We start from the raw sequence: 14,371 nt of genomic DNA, 5'->3' as shown, positions 1-14,371 counted from the left end.
TTTTGAAAATGTAATATACAAATCCTAAGGCAAGTATGTAAGGTCCAAAGGATGGTAAACGAAAAGTAAATGTTAAAACCTGCAATCACAGCACGTATACCCTTGGAGTATTGTGTCTACAGGCCTACGGTATACTTAATTTCAGCTAGGGTAACAGTAGTACTTTTGAAAATTCACGTAAATTGCATTGAGAAGTGTACTGATTCAGTTATATCAACTTTTTACATGAATTACAATTACTGAATAGCTTTAGCTTGGATGGGGTAAAATGTTACAAGATAGTACAACAAATTGGTTAAAAATTGATGGCGAAAAAAAAACACAGATACCTTCCATTTATGTTTATAAAAAAACACAACCATACAAGCACACGTTGTTCTGCAACTGTTGAGAATGTTTGATGATAAACCATGCAAATGAGTCTCAGGAAAACACTGGAAGACTACTGCACCACTCACACAACCACTGACTGAGCGATATGAACATGCATTACAGGCATAGGAAAGGATTTCCGTTAACCCTCAATAAGACAAGCAAAACCGTTGTGCTGTCGACGTGTGACATCTTTAACACATTCACTGCCATTCGACTGCTTTAGAAGTCAAATATCCATGTTAACGGGGAAGGCTGGCAGTGAATGAGTTAAGGGGGAGGAAATGGTCTCTGTGAAGGCACCTTCGGACGTGCCACTTTCTCATCTTGCTGGTCATCGTAAGAAAATAGGTCAATTTGGAACGCCCTTTGGGATCAGTGAGAGATAAAGTGCCAGGACGCCGTCATTCATACGCACAAACGCCGACGTCCGCTAGTCGCTTAAAAACCTCAGCAGCACCTATTGCTTTAATAAGATTAAAAATAATAATAATAAAAAATTGCTTCACGCTTGTTTCTGAGGTTTAACTAGTGCAAAGATTTTCAGTTAAGGTGAATTCTCAGTCTTAAGGAGCAGGGTGGGCAACCTTTTTGCTGATACATTTGTTCCATAGTTACATAATGACCATTTACGAATTAAATGTGCTTTTATTCGGTTTTGAAAAATCACATGGTTGGCCGGATCAAACTCTCTTGCGGGCAAGTACCTGACCCACGGGTCGTCGGTTGCCCACCCCTGCTTTAATTACAAGGATGCGTGATATCAAAGTTACTGCTACCAACAAGTCTGTTTGGCAGCGACACACTTGTATAATTTCTCTGCTTGAAAACAAACAAAAAAATGGTTGTTATACAAGAATAACCAATATCGGGGATTTATGAAAAAAAATAAAATAAAATATTACTTTGAACATTAGTACCTTGTGACACTATAAGAAACACACCTAAGTCACATTAGAAGAATACTCCAGTTAGATGGTCCTAGAATGCTACAAATACCACATTGCTGTTAAGGATGCATAAATCATTAAGGAGTTAAAAACAACGCAACACTGAACAACACCAATGTCTTTGAAAGGAGTGCTTCTAACTTTTTCAAGGCAGCCCACCAGAGTCCACTTGTTCAGTCTCTTCAGCACAATCATCAATCGTCACGCTGCTCAGGTTGTCGTTTGGTTTTGGGGGGATTATTGTTAGCGAGCGGCCCGACGCACATAAGCTCTTGTTCGGCACGCAGGCACACTGGGGGACAATGGTGGACGTCAAGAAGCAGGAAAGCGTTGCTATTTTAGGGGCGCTCACTTTCCAACTCTTAGAAAAAGTATCTATTTATCAAAATATATGTAGAGAGAGAGTGTTATGAGAAAATAATATGTAAACATCTCTCTTTCACACTGTGCAAACCGTATGGTTTGGAGGAGTGGGAGGGCGAGGGGAATGCAGCAGGTTTACGTTTGGCAGCGCAGCAGTTGAGTTAGAGAGGAGAGGGGGGTAGGCTAGGTCTGGAGCAGGATGGGGTCCTCCAGCTCCTGAAAGCCAGGCACCGAGCCACTCTGGCTCTCCCCGGAATCCGAGTCGTAGGAGTCGGGAAGCTCGGCGAAGGCCCAAGCCAGCTGGTCGTCCTCGAAGTCGGAGCGGGCCTGCGCCTCGCCGGACTCATCCTCCTCGCTGGTGTGGAAGTCCTGAGGGATGTAGAGCATCTCAGGGTAGTTGCGCGACACGAGGTCGCTAGTGGTGGCCAGTGACACCTTGCGGAAGGCGATGAGGTGCATGTGGGAGTACTTGACGTACTTGTAGCGCTTGAAGCCCAGCGACTCCACCGCCACGCGCCAGCTGCGCATCATGAGGGCGTGGCGGTTTTGATGCGAGGAGTCAGGCGTGATGATGAGTAGCAGGCCGTGCAGATCCAGCAGCTCGTGGGCCTTCTTGCAGCAGATCCAGCGCTGGTAGGGTGACGGGAAGTAGGACAAGAGCAGGGAGAAGACTACCACGTGGAAGAGCTCTCCCGGCAGGGCGTCGATGGGGTTGTGCAGGTGACGGAGGAAGGCCTCCACGGAGTCCCTCGTCAGCTGGAGGGGCCGCTGGAGCTGGAGGTTGAGGAAGTCGCACTTGTACACACTCTGAAGGACCGGAAAAGCGCACACAACCTCAATGTCATCCTATTTATTGTCATTTTATCTTAAAACAAATGCCTGTGGTGGAACATTTCAGAATTCGGGAAAAATATTCAATAGGAGTGGTGACCATATTAAATACAAGTTCAACGAGGGAAGTTAATTTAAACGAGTGGATTTAAAGAAATAAAAACTTAATTATTGTATTATATCTTATCAAATTATCAAAAACTTATCAAAAAAAAAAAAAAACTACATTCTCTCTCAAAAAAAAAAAAAATGTTTTTAAATTCCTGTAATACATCACTGGTTCCCTAAAAAAACAACAGAAAAACAGAACTTAATTCATGTCAGGCTTATAGATATATGTGATGATACAGTCACACTTATATCAGAGCTTTTAATTTACCCAAAGCTGAGGTTTTGAGGGGTGATCAGTTTATTGTTTTGTTTTATGGGTTAGTGCTCAAAAAGTCAGCACACTGTAAAAATATAGAAAAACAATTTTATCAGCACACTGTAAAAATATGTAATTTTTTTTATATGATCGCTCATATTTAAATTACTTTTTTTTTTTAATAAACTAATATACACCCCCAGTTAAATGTTTGGACACACTGTCTCTTTCAACAGCATGAAAAAGTGTGTCCAAATGTTTGATTGATGGTGTATACACACACAAGTAGCAGCTTATTTAAACAAAATATGAATACAACTCAGGTTAGCATGTTGGTCTGAGTCTAACCTCTGGAGTCCCTCGGTGATCAATATTAGGCCCCCTTTTATTTAGTCTTTATATCAACGATTTGCCCACTGTTTGTTCTGAAGCTGAGTGCGTAATGTATGCAGACGACACGGTTTTCTTTGTTCATGGTCGCTCCAAAGATACTATTGCTGCTAAACTCACTAATACAATGTCCTGTGTCACAACTTGGTTGCTGGAGTGCTGTCTACAGCTAAACGTTTCTAAAAATGTAGGCATGTATTTCACTAAAACAGAGTATCACCTGACCCCGACATACATATAATAGATTCACAGCTTTCCTTTAAAGCCCATATTGACAAATTGTGTAAAAACAAATTAAACCTTGCAAATTTTTGTGCAATTCGAAATGAAATGTCAACTGAAGCCACAAACATTTACTTGCATTTAATGAGTTGGTCCCAGGCTGGTCAGAATGCAAAAAAAAACATTTGAAGTTTTGTACAAACAAGTAATTAAAGTGATGGATTAAAAAAAAAAAAAAAAAAAAAAATAAAAAAAGGCATTATCATCACTGTGCAATTTAAAACAAATACAGTCTTTTAAACTGGGACAACTTTCACATATTTGCAGATTTAAATTTGATTTATAAAGTACTGCATGATTTGGCTCCAACTCTGGGTGAGTTCATCAGCCAAAGAAACAGCTCTGAGCGTGTCACTCAAGGCTCTGTCAGAGGTGACTGTCTCATTCCTCTGTGCAGGAGCACTTTCAGTAAGTCAGCCTGGTCAGTGAGGAGCGCTGGTGAGTTGAACTCAGTACCTGAGGAGGTTAAACTGCTTACAACATACAAGGCCTTCACAAAAAAACTGAAACAGTGGCATGTTAACACCTATAGCTGCCAACACTAAAAGACAAGTATGTTATGATGTGTTTTTTTTTTGTTATGATCAAATGATTTCGTTTTATTCTCTCTTAATAGTATAGTAAGTCTTTTGATTGTGTATCCTGTATTATATTGTCTCTTAGATGTATTTTACTGCTTTTTTACATCATGGCCAGGGGACTACAGATGAAAACTAGCCTTCTGGCATTGTCCCCTTTCAAATAAACTGATTAATAATAATAATAATAATAACTTGTTTGTTTGAATTCATTGTCCAGCTCTGCCCTACACCAGCACTCTCCTGGAATAGTCTTGAAAGTGGATGAGGTGGGAGAGAGAGGAGGTGGCGGGAGGATAGGGTGGCGAAAACTAGCAGCAGAATGTTATTGCGCAAATCTCAAAATTGAGAAGCATTGTGGACCTCATAGTTTATGCTCACTGTAGCTGTAACAGTGAGGTCCCCCCTTTTAAAAAGGTGCTCTATTACAAGTTTTATGTTCTCTTTGACATGAAAGGTTCCACACAGACTGCTAGCATCACAACATCCGTTTCATTTTCACAGCCCTAGTCTGTGGAGCAGCCTGCTCCCGGAGTACGTCATGGCTGTTGAGAATGTCCATATTCTTAAGAACAGGCTTAAGCCAGACCTTTTTAAATTTGGCTTTTAATTAATATTTAATTTACCTTTTAAACACACGTATAAATTGTTTTATTTTCTCTTCAACTTACATTACATTTTTCATTGTGTCATTGTTATTTATTGGATTTTATTTTTATGCAATTGTTGTTAAATAGTTTTAGGTATTTTATGTTTGAAATCATTCTAGCGTTCCTTGAACTTTGAGTTACATATACATATGTTTATGTTCATGATTATTTTATTATCTTTCAGTGTTTCCTCAGAGGGAGCCCTCTGCACTGGAAGCGGTGATGGACCGTGGCCAAAGTCCTGCCTCATGGGGTCCTAGGTCACCATACTGTATGCAGCTCCTCTTACACCACTGTACTCTGTGCCGGTGTCCTGTGGCCGCGGTCTGTTGTCTGCTCTCAGTGCAGACGGCTCCTTGAGATGGTGTTTCCCCACTTGGATTCTCTTTGCCCAGCCATAGGTCCGTCCATCCATCCATCCATCCATCCATCCATCCATCCATCCATTTTCTGAGCCGCTTCTCCTCACTAGGGTCGCGGGCGTGCTGGAGCCTATCCCAGCTGTCATCGGGCAGGAGGCGAGCAACACCCTGAACTGGTCGCCAGCCAATCGCAGGGCACATGGAAACAAACAACCATTCGCACTCACAGTCATGCCTACGGGAAATTTAGAGTCTCCAATTAATGCATGTTTTTGGGATGTGGGAGGAAACCGGAGTGCCCGGAGAAAACCCACACAGGCACGGGGAGAACAGGCAAACTCCACACAGGTGGGGCCGGGGATTGAACCCGGGTCCTCAGAATTGTGAGGCTGACGCTCTAACCAGTTGTCCACCGTGCCGCCCAGCCATAGGTCATTACATTATTATTTTTTAACCTGTGTGTGTCTGCGAGTGTCCGTGTGGATGTGTGGAGGGACGGGATTGATTTTAACTCTGTTAAGCACTTCGAGTTGCTTTTCACTGTATGAAAAGTGTTTCATAAAATTTGATTGGATTTGAACAAAATCGGCCACCCATGAGTCACTCTTGGCCACATCGAAGGCGGCAGGAAAAGCTTCTAGCCGTCAACATGAAGTCAAAACACGCTCTCACCTCAACCGCAGGTACAATGTCGATACCGACTGTGAGGAACTCGTCAAACTTCATGAAAGGGTTAAAGCAGCTTCCCACATCCAGGAGGCGCATTTTCCCCATCTGAGCGCCTGAACTGCAACACAGAATATGCTCTCTTTCAAACCAGTTGTATTGTCCACACACAGTTTAGAACAACACCAGCTCAGACATTTCCTTATCATAGTTGGTGAAATGTATAAGTAAGTCAGAACAGTAAACCCAAACTATTTGCAGGGGGTAGGGAAAAATCCACACCCCAAACAGTACTGGAGCCCCACCAAAAAAACATTCAAAATTGCCTATTTTAAGATTAAACCATAAATATAGCAAACTATGACCTTTAAATGCTTTGTCATTTCAAACTCATTTTACACATTCCCCTTAAAAATTAATGGTTTAGAAAAGATTTTTTTTTTTAAATACAATATTAGTTTCTCAGTTGAGATTTATCACTTCAACATACTTTCTTGATACTACTTACTAATGTCTTTTTAGCCAGGGTTTGGTGCCTTTTTGTGGCATCTTAGACCAGTTCAACTAATAGCTGAGAATAGGTTCCGCAGAAGGAAAAAAAAAAAAAAAAAATGCTAATGGGTGACTTAGGGAAATACGAACTGGAAATAGGGAGGAATGTGCTGTACTACTGCAAAATATACACTACATAATATGTTGAGGAAATGAGAATTCATCTTACCATTGGATAGAACAAGACGGTCGTCCACTCGAAGACGGTTCAATGGGACTGGTGGAGAAAGAAGGACTTTTCTCATCTTTCTCCAACATTCTTTTCATGCCACCATCCCAGAAATACTCCTGGCAGACACTGCGGACACAAACAACACAAACACTGTCCACCAATACCTCAATTTTTTTTAAACCAATAAATAAAGTTTATTGGGCATTTGGAATGACATTATTTCTCAGCTTTTGGGGGCAATGTTAAGTAATTGGTTGCATCGGTTTCAACAGGAAGACTCACCTGCGACACCATTCGATGCGTCCCTCCTTTTCGCAGTTGGCAGCCCAGTGATTATCAGCGAGGTTCTTCATGGCGACAGCGTACTCGCTCAGCGTTTGCTCATCCTCGCAGTGCTCACGCCAGATCTTGTCAAAGTTGCCCACTGTTCAGGAAAAGGCAGAGGAGGTATGTCAGAAAACAACATCGGAATTTTGAAACCCCCAGGAATGGGGTTTCAAAATTCCAGGAATTCAAGGGATTTAACGAAAAATGAACCAGGAATTTACAAAACTGAAATTTGACGTATAGCTGGTGAAATTACATTACATTAACATAAGCCTGACTAAAACAACCAAATTGTATGCAAGTACAGTTGAAAACCATATGCAAGTACAACGCCATCATTTCTAAAATCTATATCAGTGGTTCGCAAACATTTTACACCAAGTATCACCTAAAAGAAATACCTCTACAACCATGATGAGCAACATAAAAAGACAGTAGTGTAGAGATAGTGTTTTTATGACTAAAAACTAACTATTATTGTAAGCCACTGCAACATTATGCAGTTTAAACAACAACACTGTGCTGAAATAGGAAAATAAAACATTTTACTAAAACAACAACACCATCATTCCCGAACTCTTCTCCTCCAAGCTTCTCCAGCTCAGCGGCGAGAGCCTGCCATCTGTCAGGGGATTTACAGGTCCCTGACGGGCAGCACACAGCAGGTGAGGCTGGGGGACATCACCTCATCTACATGCACCATCAGGACCGGGTCGCACCAAGGACGTGTCCTCTCTCCGTTGCGCTCTCTCTCTGTACACAAAGGAGTGCACCTCAACGCACCCGGCTGCCAAACTCCTGAAGTTTGCAGATGACACCACAGACATCGGCCTCATCAAAGACAGTGACGAGTTTGCGTATAGACAGGAAGTGGAGCGGCTGGAGCTGAACACGCTCGAGACTTTGGAGATGATTGTGGACTTCAGGAAGCATCCTTCACCACAGCTGCCCCTCACGCTATCCAACTGCCCTGTGTCAACCATCGAAACCTTCAAGTTCCTGGGAATTACAGTCTCTCAGGACCTGAAGTGGAAGACCAACAGCAACCTCATCCTCAAAAAGGCCCCGCAGAGGATGCGCTTCCTCCGGCTTATGAGGAAGCACGGCCTGCCACAGGAGCCGTTGAGGCAGTTCTACACAGAAATCATCCAATCAGTCCTGTGTTCTTCCATCACAGTCTGGTTTGGTGCCGCCACAAAAAACGACAAATGCCGACTACAACGGACAATCAGGACTGCTGAAAAAAAATTGTTGGTACGCCCCTATCTATCCTTGAGTACTTGCTCGCTGCCAGAACCAAGACAAGAGCATGCAAAATCCTCTTAGACACTCCACATCCTGGTCACCACCACTTCTAGCTCGTTCCCTCAGGTAGGCAATATCGAACAATGCAAACTAAAACTAGCAGACATTCCAACAGCTTCTTCCCTCTTGCCTTTAACTTCTTAAACCGTTAACTTACAATTCCATTGTAACATGCTGCCAATTTTGTCTTGAGATTGTTGACACATCTCTGTTAGGCCAATTATACATTATTTGTGCACTCACTGGAGTAGTCTCGCCACTCTGCACTATTTGCATATGTGACTCATGTGCTTGAGAAGTATCTGTACCATTTGCACAATTGTCACTGTACCAGACTATTGTTCTATTCCTCATTTTAAATTTCTCTAATTGCTAGAGGACTCTGCATCATTTGCACAATTGTCAAAAAATAAATAAAATGTATCGGCATTACCACACTACTGGTAACCTTTTTTTGCTCAGTGACTCTCCGTACTGTGTTTTATGTCTCAAAAGTATTTTCTGTCAAATGCCTGTCTGTTGTCATACTAGAGCGGATCCAACTACCGGAGACAAATTCCTTGTGTGTTTTTGACATACAAATGTATTAGGCTTGAAAAGTTATATACAACTGAACTGTACTGCATTGGATTAAAAAAAATAAAATAAAAAGTTCAAGTCAATGTAACTATTCACAGTTTGAACATTTAAGTGTTTCTTTTGCGTAGCAGTAGAGAGCTAATGTACCACTGGCAGTACTAGGACCACACCGACAATTACGGAGCTCAACTGTTTTGAAGGCATTTTGAGTTGAACTTTTTGAACCAGAGCATTTGAATTTTTTAATGGGTTGGGTCAGATGGGTGAGTATTGAGTATTATTTAAGTCAACATTCATGTTTTCCTTCTTCAATGAAATTGATTGTTCATTCAAACAAAAACTTGAAAAAGTTCAACTTAAAAAAAAAATGTTGAACTTTACTTTTTAAATGTATTTGGCATGCATGCATGTCTGCGTATGACAAAATAAAATGTTTCTTTTTATGCGCAATACCTTTCCAAATTTCCACAGCGTAACTTTCAGTGGACACTTTCCGGATATTTACTGGAAATGATTACCCCTTTAAGAAAGCGTATTAGCACCGCGACAACCCGTTTTCAAAGAAGCATTAGCAAATGCTTGTAAACAGCAGCAGCGCTAGCCTCAGCCCAAGGTCATGACCACCGTCATTCAATCAGATCACACCTTTGCTTGTTAGCCAATCATGTGGTTAGCTAGCACACACTGGAGCCTTTAAAACAACCAACTTGACATCAGTCTCGGCCAGGAGTCCTCAATAGGCGCACTGAGGCAAATATTGACCCAGTTGACTTTCAATACAGATCCAGACCTATGATAACAAACACTATGTTTACTCCTTCAACTATTTATAGTTGTTGTGTTTGTCTGTATTGCGCAATGTGGTTCTTATCATATATAACTGATAAGGAATGATCAGCCTGGTGTGCATACACCCTGTAAACTGTCAAAAATAGCTGATGAGTTCCACAAATGTTTGTTTCCACCCTCTCTACAGACTTCCCGTTTCAGTGCACGGTCTTTTCTGGACTGGCACTATCAGTATGACGGAGCGCAAACCATCGCCACGATTATAAACAGTTGATAAATTAACAACTCTCTGACAGTGTCAATCAAAATTTGGTTTAAAAGTAAATCATTTTAGGCAGAACAGTCAAGTAGGTGGGAAGGAAGGAAAGGGGAAAAAAAAACTTAAATCAGGTCTGAGGTGGAAGGAAGGACGCAACTGGCAGAAAAGCAGGTTCAAGGAACAAAGTAAGGATGCATAAATAAAAAAACAGGTGTGATGAAGGAAGGAAGAAAATTACTTCTCAGCAAAGGAAGGAAGGATGCATAAATACAGGTCTGTCTGAGGGAAGTAGAAAGGAAAGCAGAAAGGAAAAGCCAAAAGGAATCCAAAAGAAGAAATTGATGTAAGGGTGCGTGAATAAAAAGCAGGTTTGTGGGAAGGAAGGCAGGAAGTAAGGAAAGAAGGAGAGAAGCAAGGAAGGATGTAAGGATACATGAATTAAAAAAAAAAATGACGTGATGGAGGGAAGGAAGGAACAAACAAACAAAAGTACTTTTATGCAAAGGAAGAAAGGATGTGTGAGAAAGTGTGAATAAAAAGCATGTCTGAGGAAAGAAAGAAGGAAGGCAGGGACATGGGGGCAAAAGTCAGACCGGAAGAGATGTCGAGAGGAAAAAGTCGGTCTGAAAGGAAGAACGGCAGAAAAGAAGTCAGTTTCTTTTTTTGGGTCAGTCTTTATGTCTCAAAAGTGTTCACTGTCAATTGACTGTCTGTTGTCGTCTTGTGTGTTTTTTGGACATACTTGGCAAGATGATTGATTGTGAAAAGACAGAAGTAAGGTGGACAAGCAAGTTTCAAGCATGCATTCACACAAAGCAACTTTGAGGGAAGAAAGGAGTCCAGGAAGGAAAATACACCAGGAAAACAGTTTTTTGATGTAAGTGAAAACATTTGAAAGTGGACAGCAACTTTTGGCCCACCCTTGTATAATGTAATGACGCCGTTTATTCTACCAGGGACCACTTCAGTCAGTAAAATATGATGCAATGCAACGGTTATTGTCTTACTAGCGTATTAGTGGGTTAAGTGGTATTTTGAGCTCTTATTTTTCAGTTACTGTGAATTTCTGTGTAACACTAGTTTTGATGTCAAGAGTTATTTGAAAAGTGTTTGCACAGGCTAACTTAAGAGGTAATATTTAGTCAAGGGCTGATTCATGTTTTAACATTCAGCTAGTGAAATGCCCTGCAAAACAAGATTTTATATATATATTTTTTTAAATGATCATTGTAGTTATAAGTCATACTTGTGCACATTATCTCCCAACAGGAGGGGCTGGTTATCCCCGTTAATTGAAGCCTACTAACTAGACTATGCAACTTTATTGTGTTCGTGGTTATAATTTCTGCGTCCAGTTAAGCTTTAATCACAAACGTTAGCCAGTTTTGTAGTTCGTTTAATCGTCAGTGCTAACGGTGGCCAATATTTAAAAGGCCTCCCTCGGTAAAAACGAAGCCTAGCGTCGACGGCAGCCAACGTGTAAGTTCCTCAAATAGCACACAGTATAGCAAGACAACGCGATAAATGTTTTACAACGACATGAAGGTGAAGTTGTTGTCGTTCCGGGAAGCTAGCATTCGGTTGGCCGAAACTGCGGACGAGCGGGCCTCACCTTCTCTATATTTCCTGCGGAGCTTTCGGTGGACGTTTTTCACCACCCCAGACAGCTTCTCCTGTTCGTTCTTAGTCGGGGACGCGTCTGGAATTGGCACGTAGAAGAGTGCCGCGTGTCTCTCAGTCTCCCCCGTCTCAACATCGTCGCTGGGGTCCATCGCAGCGGTCTGGTGGACTCGGCTGCTGGTGACTTGCTTCCTCGATAAGCCCCCCACCCCCAAACTCAGCTGCTTTAACTACCGGCGAGCCGGCGGCGCACACCTACCAAGAACAAGCAAGCTGATTGGTTGAGCGTGGCACACATGCCCACAGAAGTGACAGTATGATATCCAATCACGAGCCAGGAAACTCTTGCTTCTCGTGTATCACATTCAAGGCACCACGTAAATCTGGAACTCAAACTCCATAAATGCAACGGCAAACAAGACTTGTAGATAATAATCTACCCACAAAAATAGTCGATAAATGGCAACATTTGCCAATGACATTGTTAGCTCGCTAAATGCTGATGTTTCCTCACATTTATATGGCCCAAAACAACAAAGTCAATTTAGAGAGACAAACACAACCATAAATCTTATCAAACCCATAAAACCGTACCCGTATTGATGAGCATTATGAAGCAACTTTCCAACGGACGTTCGAGTTTAAAATGATAATCATCCCAAGTTTACAATGTTTCATTGTAGGCTATCTAACAGTGGAGACATTTACTTTTATTACTGTATGATGTCAGATCACAAGGTAGTTATGCGGTTTTTTTGGGTGAACATTTCAAAATTGTAGAAAATGTGAACAAATAATCGAGACTTAAGGCCCACTTAATAAGTTGCTAAGACAATGGGCACTTACATTTTTATTAATAGACATGTTTCAATATAGCATACATATTGTATGTAGTACCTCCTGTATTATATAATGAAATATGCGTTGGTAAAACTATAATTGCACAATGTTTTCCAAACAGCCCGTACAACACATCTGATCATACACGTGTCAATTTAAAAATATAATTGCACAATGTTTTGCAAACAGCCTGTACAACACATCTGATCATACAAGTGTCAATGCATGCACAGTGCACACCAGTGAGCTTTCATTTACATTTTATAAAGGATGTGCCTGTGTATAGAATACAAGTCATCTGCGAGAAAGTGTTAAGATAGTTGGCTTATATTGTATTACCTCATAGTTATGGGTAAGGTGTTAATTCTGTAAAGCTTCATTTTTACAATAATTTCACTCCTGCTAAATAAAGGACTTTCCTCTTCCACCGTAAACGTTTACAGATGCCAGGTCTGGGGTGAAGGCAGTGTGTTGTGCTAAGCAACTTGGTGGTTATCCGACAAGGTAATTTTATTGTTTTATTTTATTTTTCTCGGAAGGAGGCATTAATAAGGGTATGGCATTTTAGTTATTCAAGTGGACAATGCACTGAAGCCAGATAAATTGAAGTACGCCATCTGTCTAGGCAGAAGCCACTAATTCAGCTAACGGGTTGAAATGTGTTACATCAAGTGTATTGTTTAGGATATAGTTCAAATGTCAATAGGATTCTTTCTTGGGCATGAGTATATAAAAAAAAGTCTAATACAGTAATCCCTCACTATATCACGGTTCAGGCTTTCGGGTCCTGCTATATCGCACTTTTGTTTTTTTGTCAGTGTTAGTTGTTAACTCTTATTCCATAGTGTTTGTACAATATCTTTGTGTTATGCATTGCTCTTGATCTCTCTCAACGTGTTCAAACGTTTGTATTGTTTTAAAGTGTCATAAATCCTATAAAAACATGTTTAAGATGTATTTAAATAGGGAATTTCTATATCTCTGATTTTACTTATTGCGGGCGAGGTCTGGAAGATACAGTACCGCATAAAAAGAGTACCGCATAAAAAGAGCATGTTTATTTTTTTGTCACAAACAATACAGATGTGAATGTTGCATGGGAATATCAAAGAACTGTGATATATTTTTCAAATGGAATTTAGCCTATTGAGTTGTCTTTAATTGGCTGTTTCTCTCCTTGACAAAAGAGCCACACCACAGAAATCAAGTAGAGGCCAAAACAGGCAAGAAAATCGTAATAATAGGCCGTGACAACAAACACCGCTAACAAGGTGGCATACAACAACGTTTTGGAGATAGACCTGCAGGAACAGGTCTCTCGCCACCTTGCCACGTTTCCGCCTGTGCTTTTAGGTCCACTCGGCTGCGACTGAGCTGTGTCGTCCACTTGCGTGTCTTCACGGCCATCTTGAAGGGAGCCAACATGTTCCTCATCCACTGACTCACTGATGGACGGCATGAGCGAGGAGAGCGGTTTGCTCCTGCTCAGAGAGGGTCTCTTGCTCAGGCTGAAACCCGTCTCAGTGCTCTGGTCTTTGGTATGGACCGCACGCAGGCAGTGCATGTAGAGCTCCACCTCGTCGTCCGAGTCGGACTCTGCTGAGGCGTTGTCGCTCTCGGCTTCCTCGGTGAAGTTGCATAGCCCGTCGTCACTCTCCTCACGAGTCACAGTCTTGTCTTCTTCATCATGGAGAACCTTGTCATCTGGATTCTGTTCAGTGGTATCTTCTACGGATTCATCACCCTCACCCAGATGACTCAAGCCAGCATCCTCAAGCTTGCTTTGATCGAATTCTGACCACCTGATGTCTTCGCCTTCTGCCTCATCAACTGAAATTTCCTGCTCTTTATTCCCTAGATCTACAACTCGCTCCTGATCTTTCAATTTTGCATCCACCCTATCTTTATCATTGACCTCCTCCTCCCACATCTCCACCCCCAATTTGACTACCTGCATCTCCACAAAGTGTTCTTCAGCTTCACGATCTTCAAAAATCATCTCATGTTCTTTTTCTCCCTTTATTGTCTTGTTCTGGCACGGAAATACATTTTCAGGCTCTTCCACCTCTGGAGATGTGACCTCCTGAATTTCTTCCTTCAGGTCATCAGGTTTCTCT

General features: G+C 41.6%; 1 protein-coding gene across 2 annotated transcripts; it reads right to left on the bottom strand.

Annotated features, from left to right (window-relative positions):
• Window positions 1-326: 326 nt before the first annotated feature.
• Window positions 327-11,625, bottom strand: bmt2 (base methyltransferase of 25S rRNA 2 homolog). 2 transcript variants are annotated; one of them, XM_061676579.1, is made up of 6 exons: window positions 11,407-11,625; window positions 6,818-6,959; window positions 6,533-6,661; window positions 5,818-5,932; window positions 2,164-2,492; window positions 327-2,054 (listed from the first exon to the last, which is right to left on the bottom strand). In XM_061676579.1, the coding sequence occupies exons 1-6, from the start codon at window positions 11,564-11,566 to the stop codon at window positions 1,847-1,849; spliced, it is 1,083 nt and encodes a 360-aa protein (XP_061532563.1). In that variant the 5' UTR covers window positions 11,567-11,625; the 3' UTR covers window positions 327-1,846. The 2 variants fall into 2 exon arrangements, with proteins under 2 accessions (XP_061532563.1, XP_061532561.1); XM_061676577.1 differs by having other exon boundaries at window positions 327-2,492.
• Between the last annotated feature and the right edge of the window lie 2,746 nt (window positions 11,626-14,371).

The sequence above is a fragment of the Phycodurus eques genome, chromosome 5, assembly GCF_024500275.1.
Source record: "Phycodurus eques isolate BA_2022a chromosome 5, UOR_Pequ_1.1, whole genome shotgun sequence".
In the NCBI taxonomy this organism is placed as follows: Eukaryota; Metazoa; Chordata; class Actinopteri; order Syngnathiformes; family Syngnathidae; genus Phycodurus; species Phycodurus eques.
The sequence above is the reverse complement of the archived record's forward strand: the minus strand, read 5'-3'. Positions and strand labels throughout refer to the sequence as shown.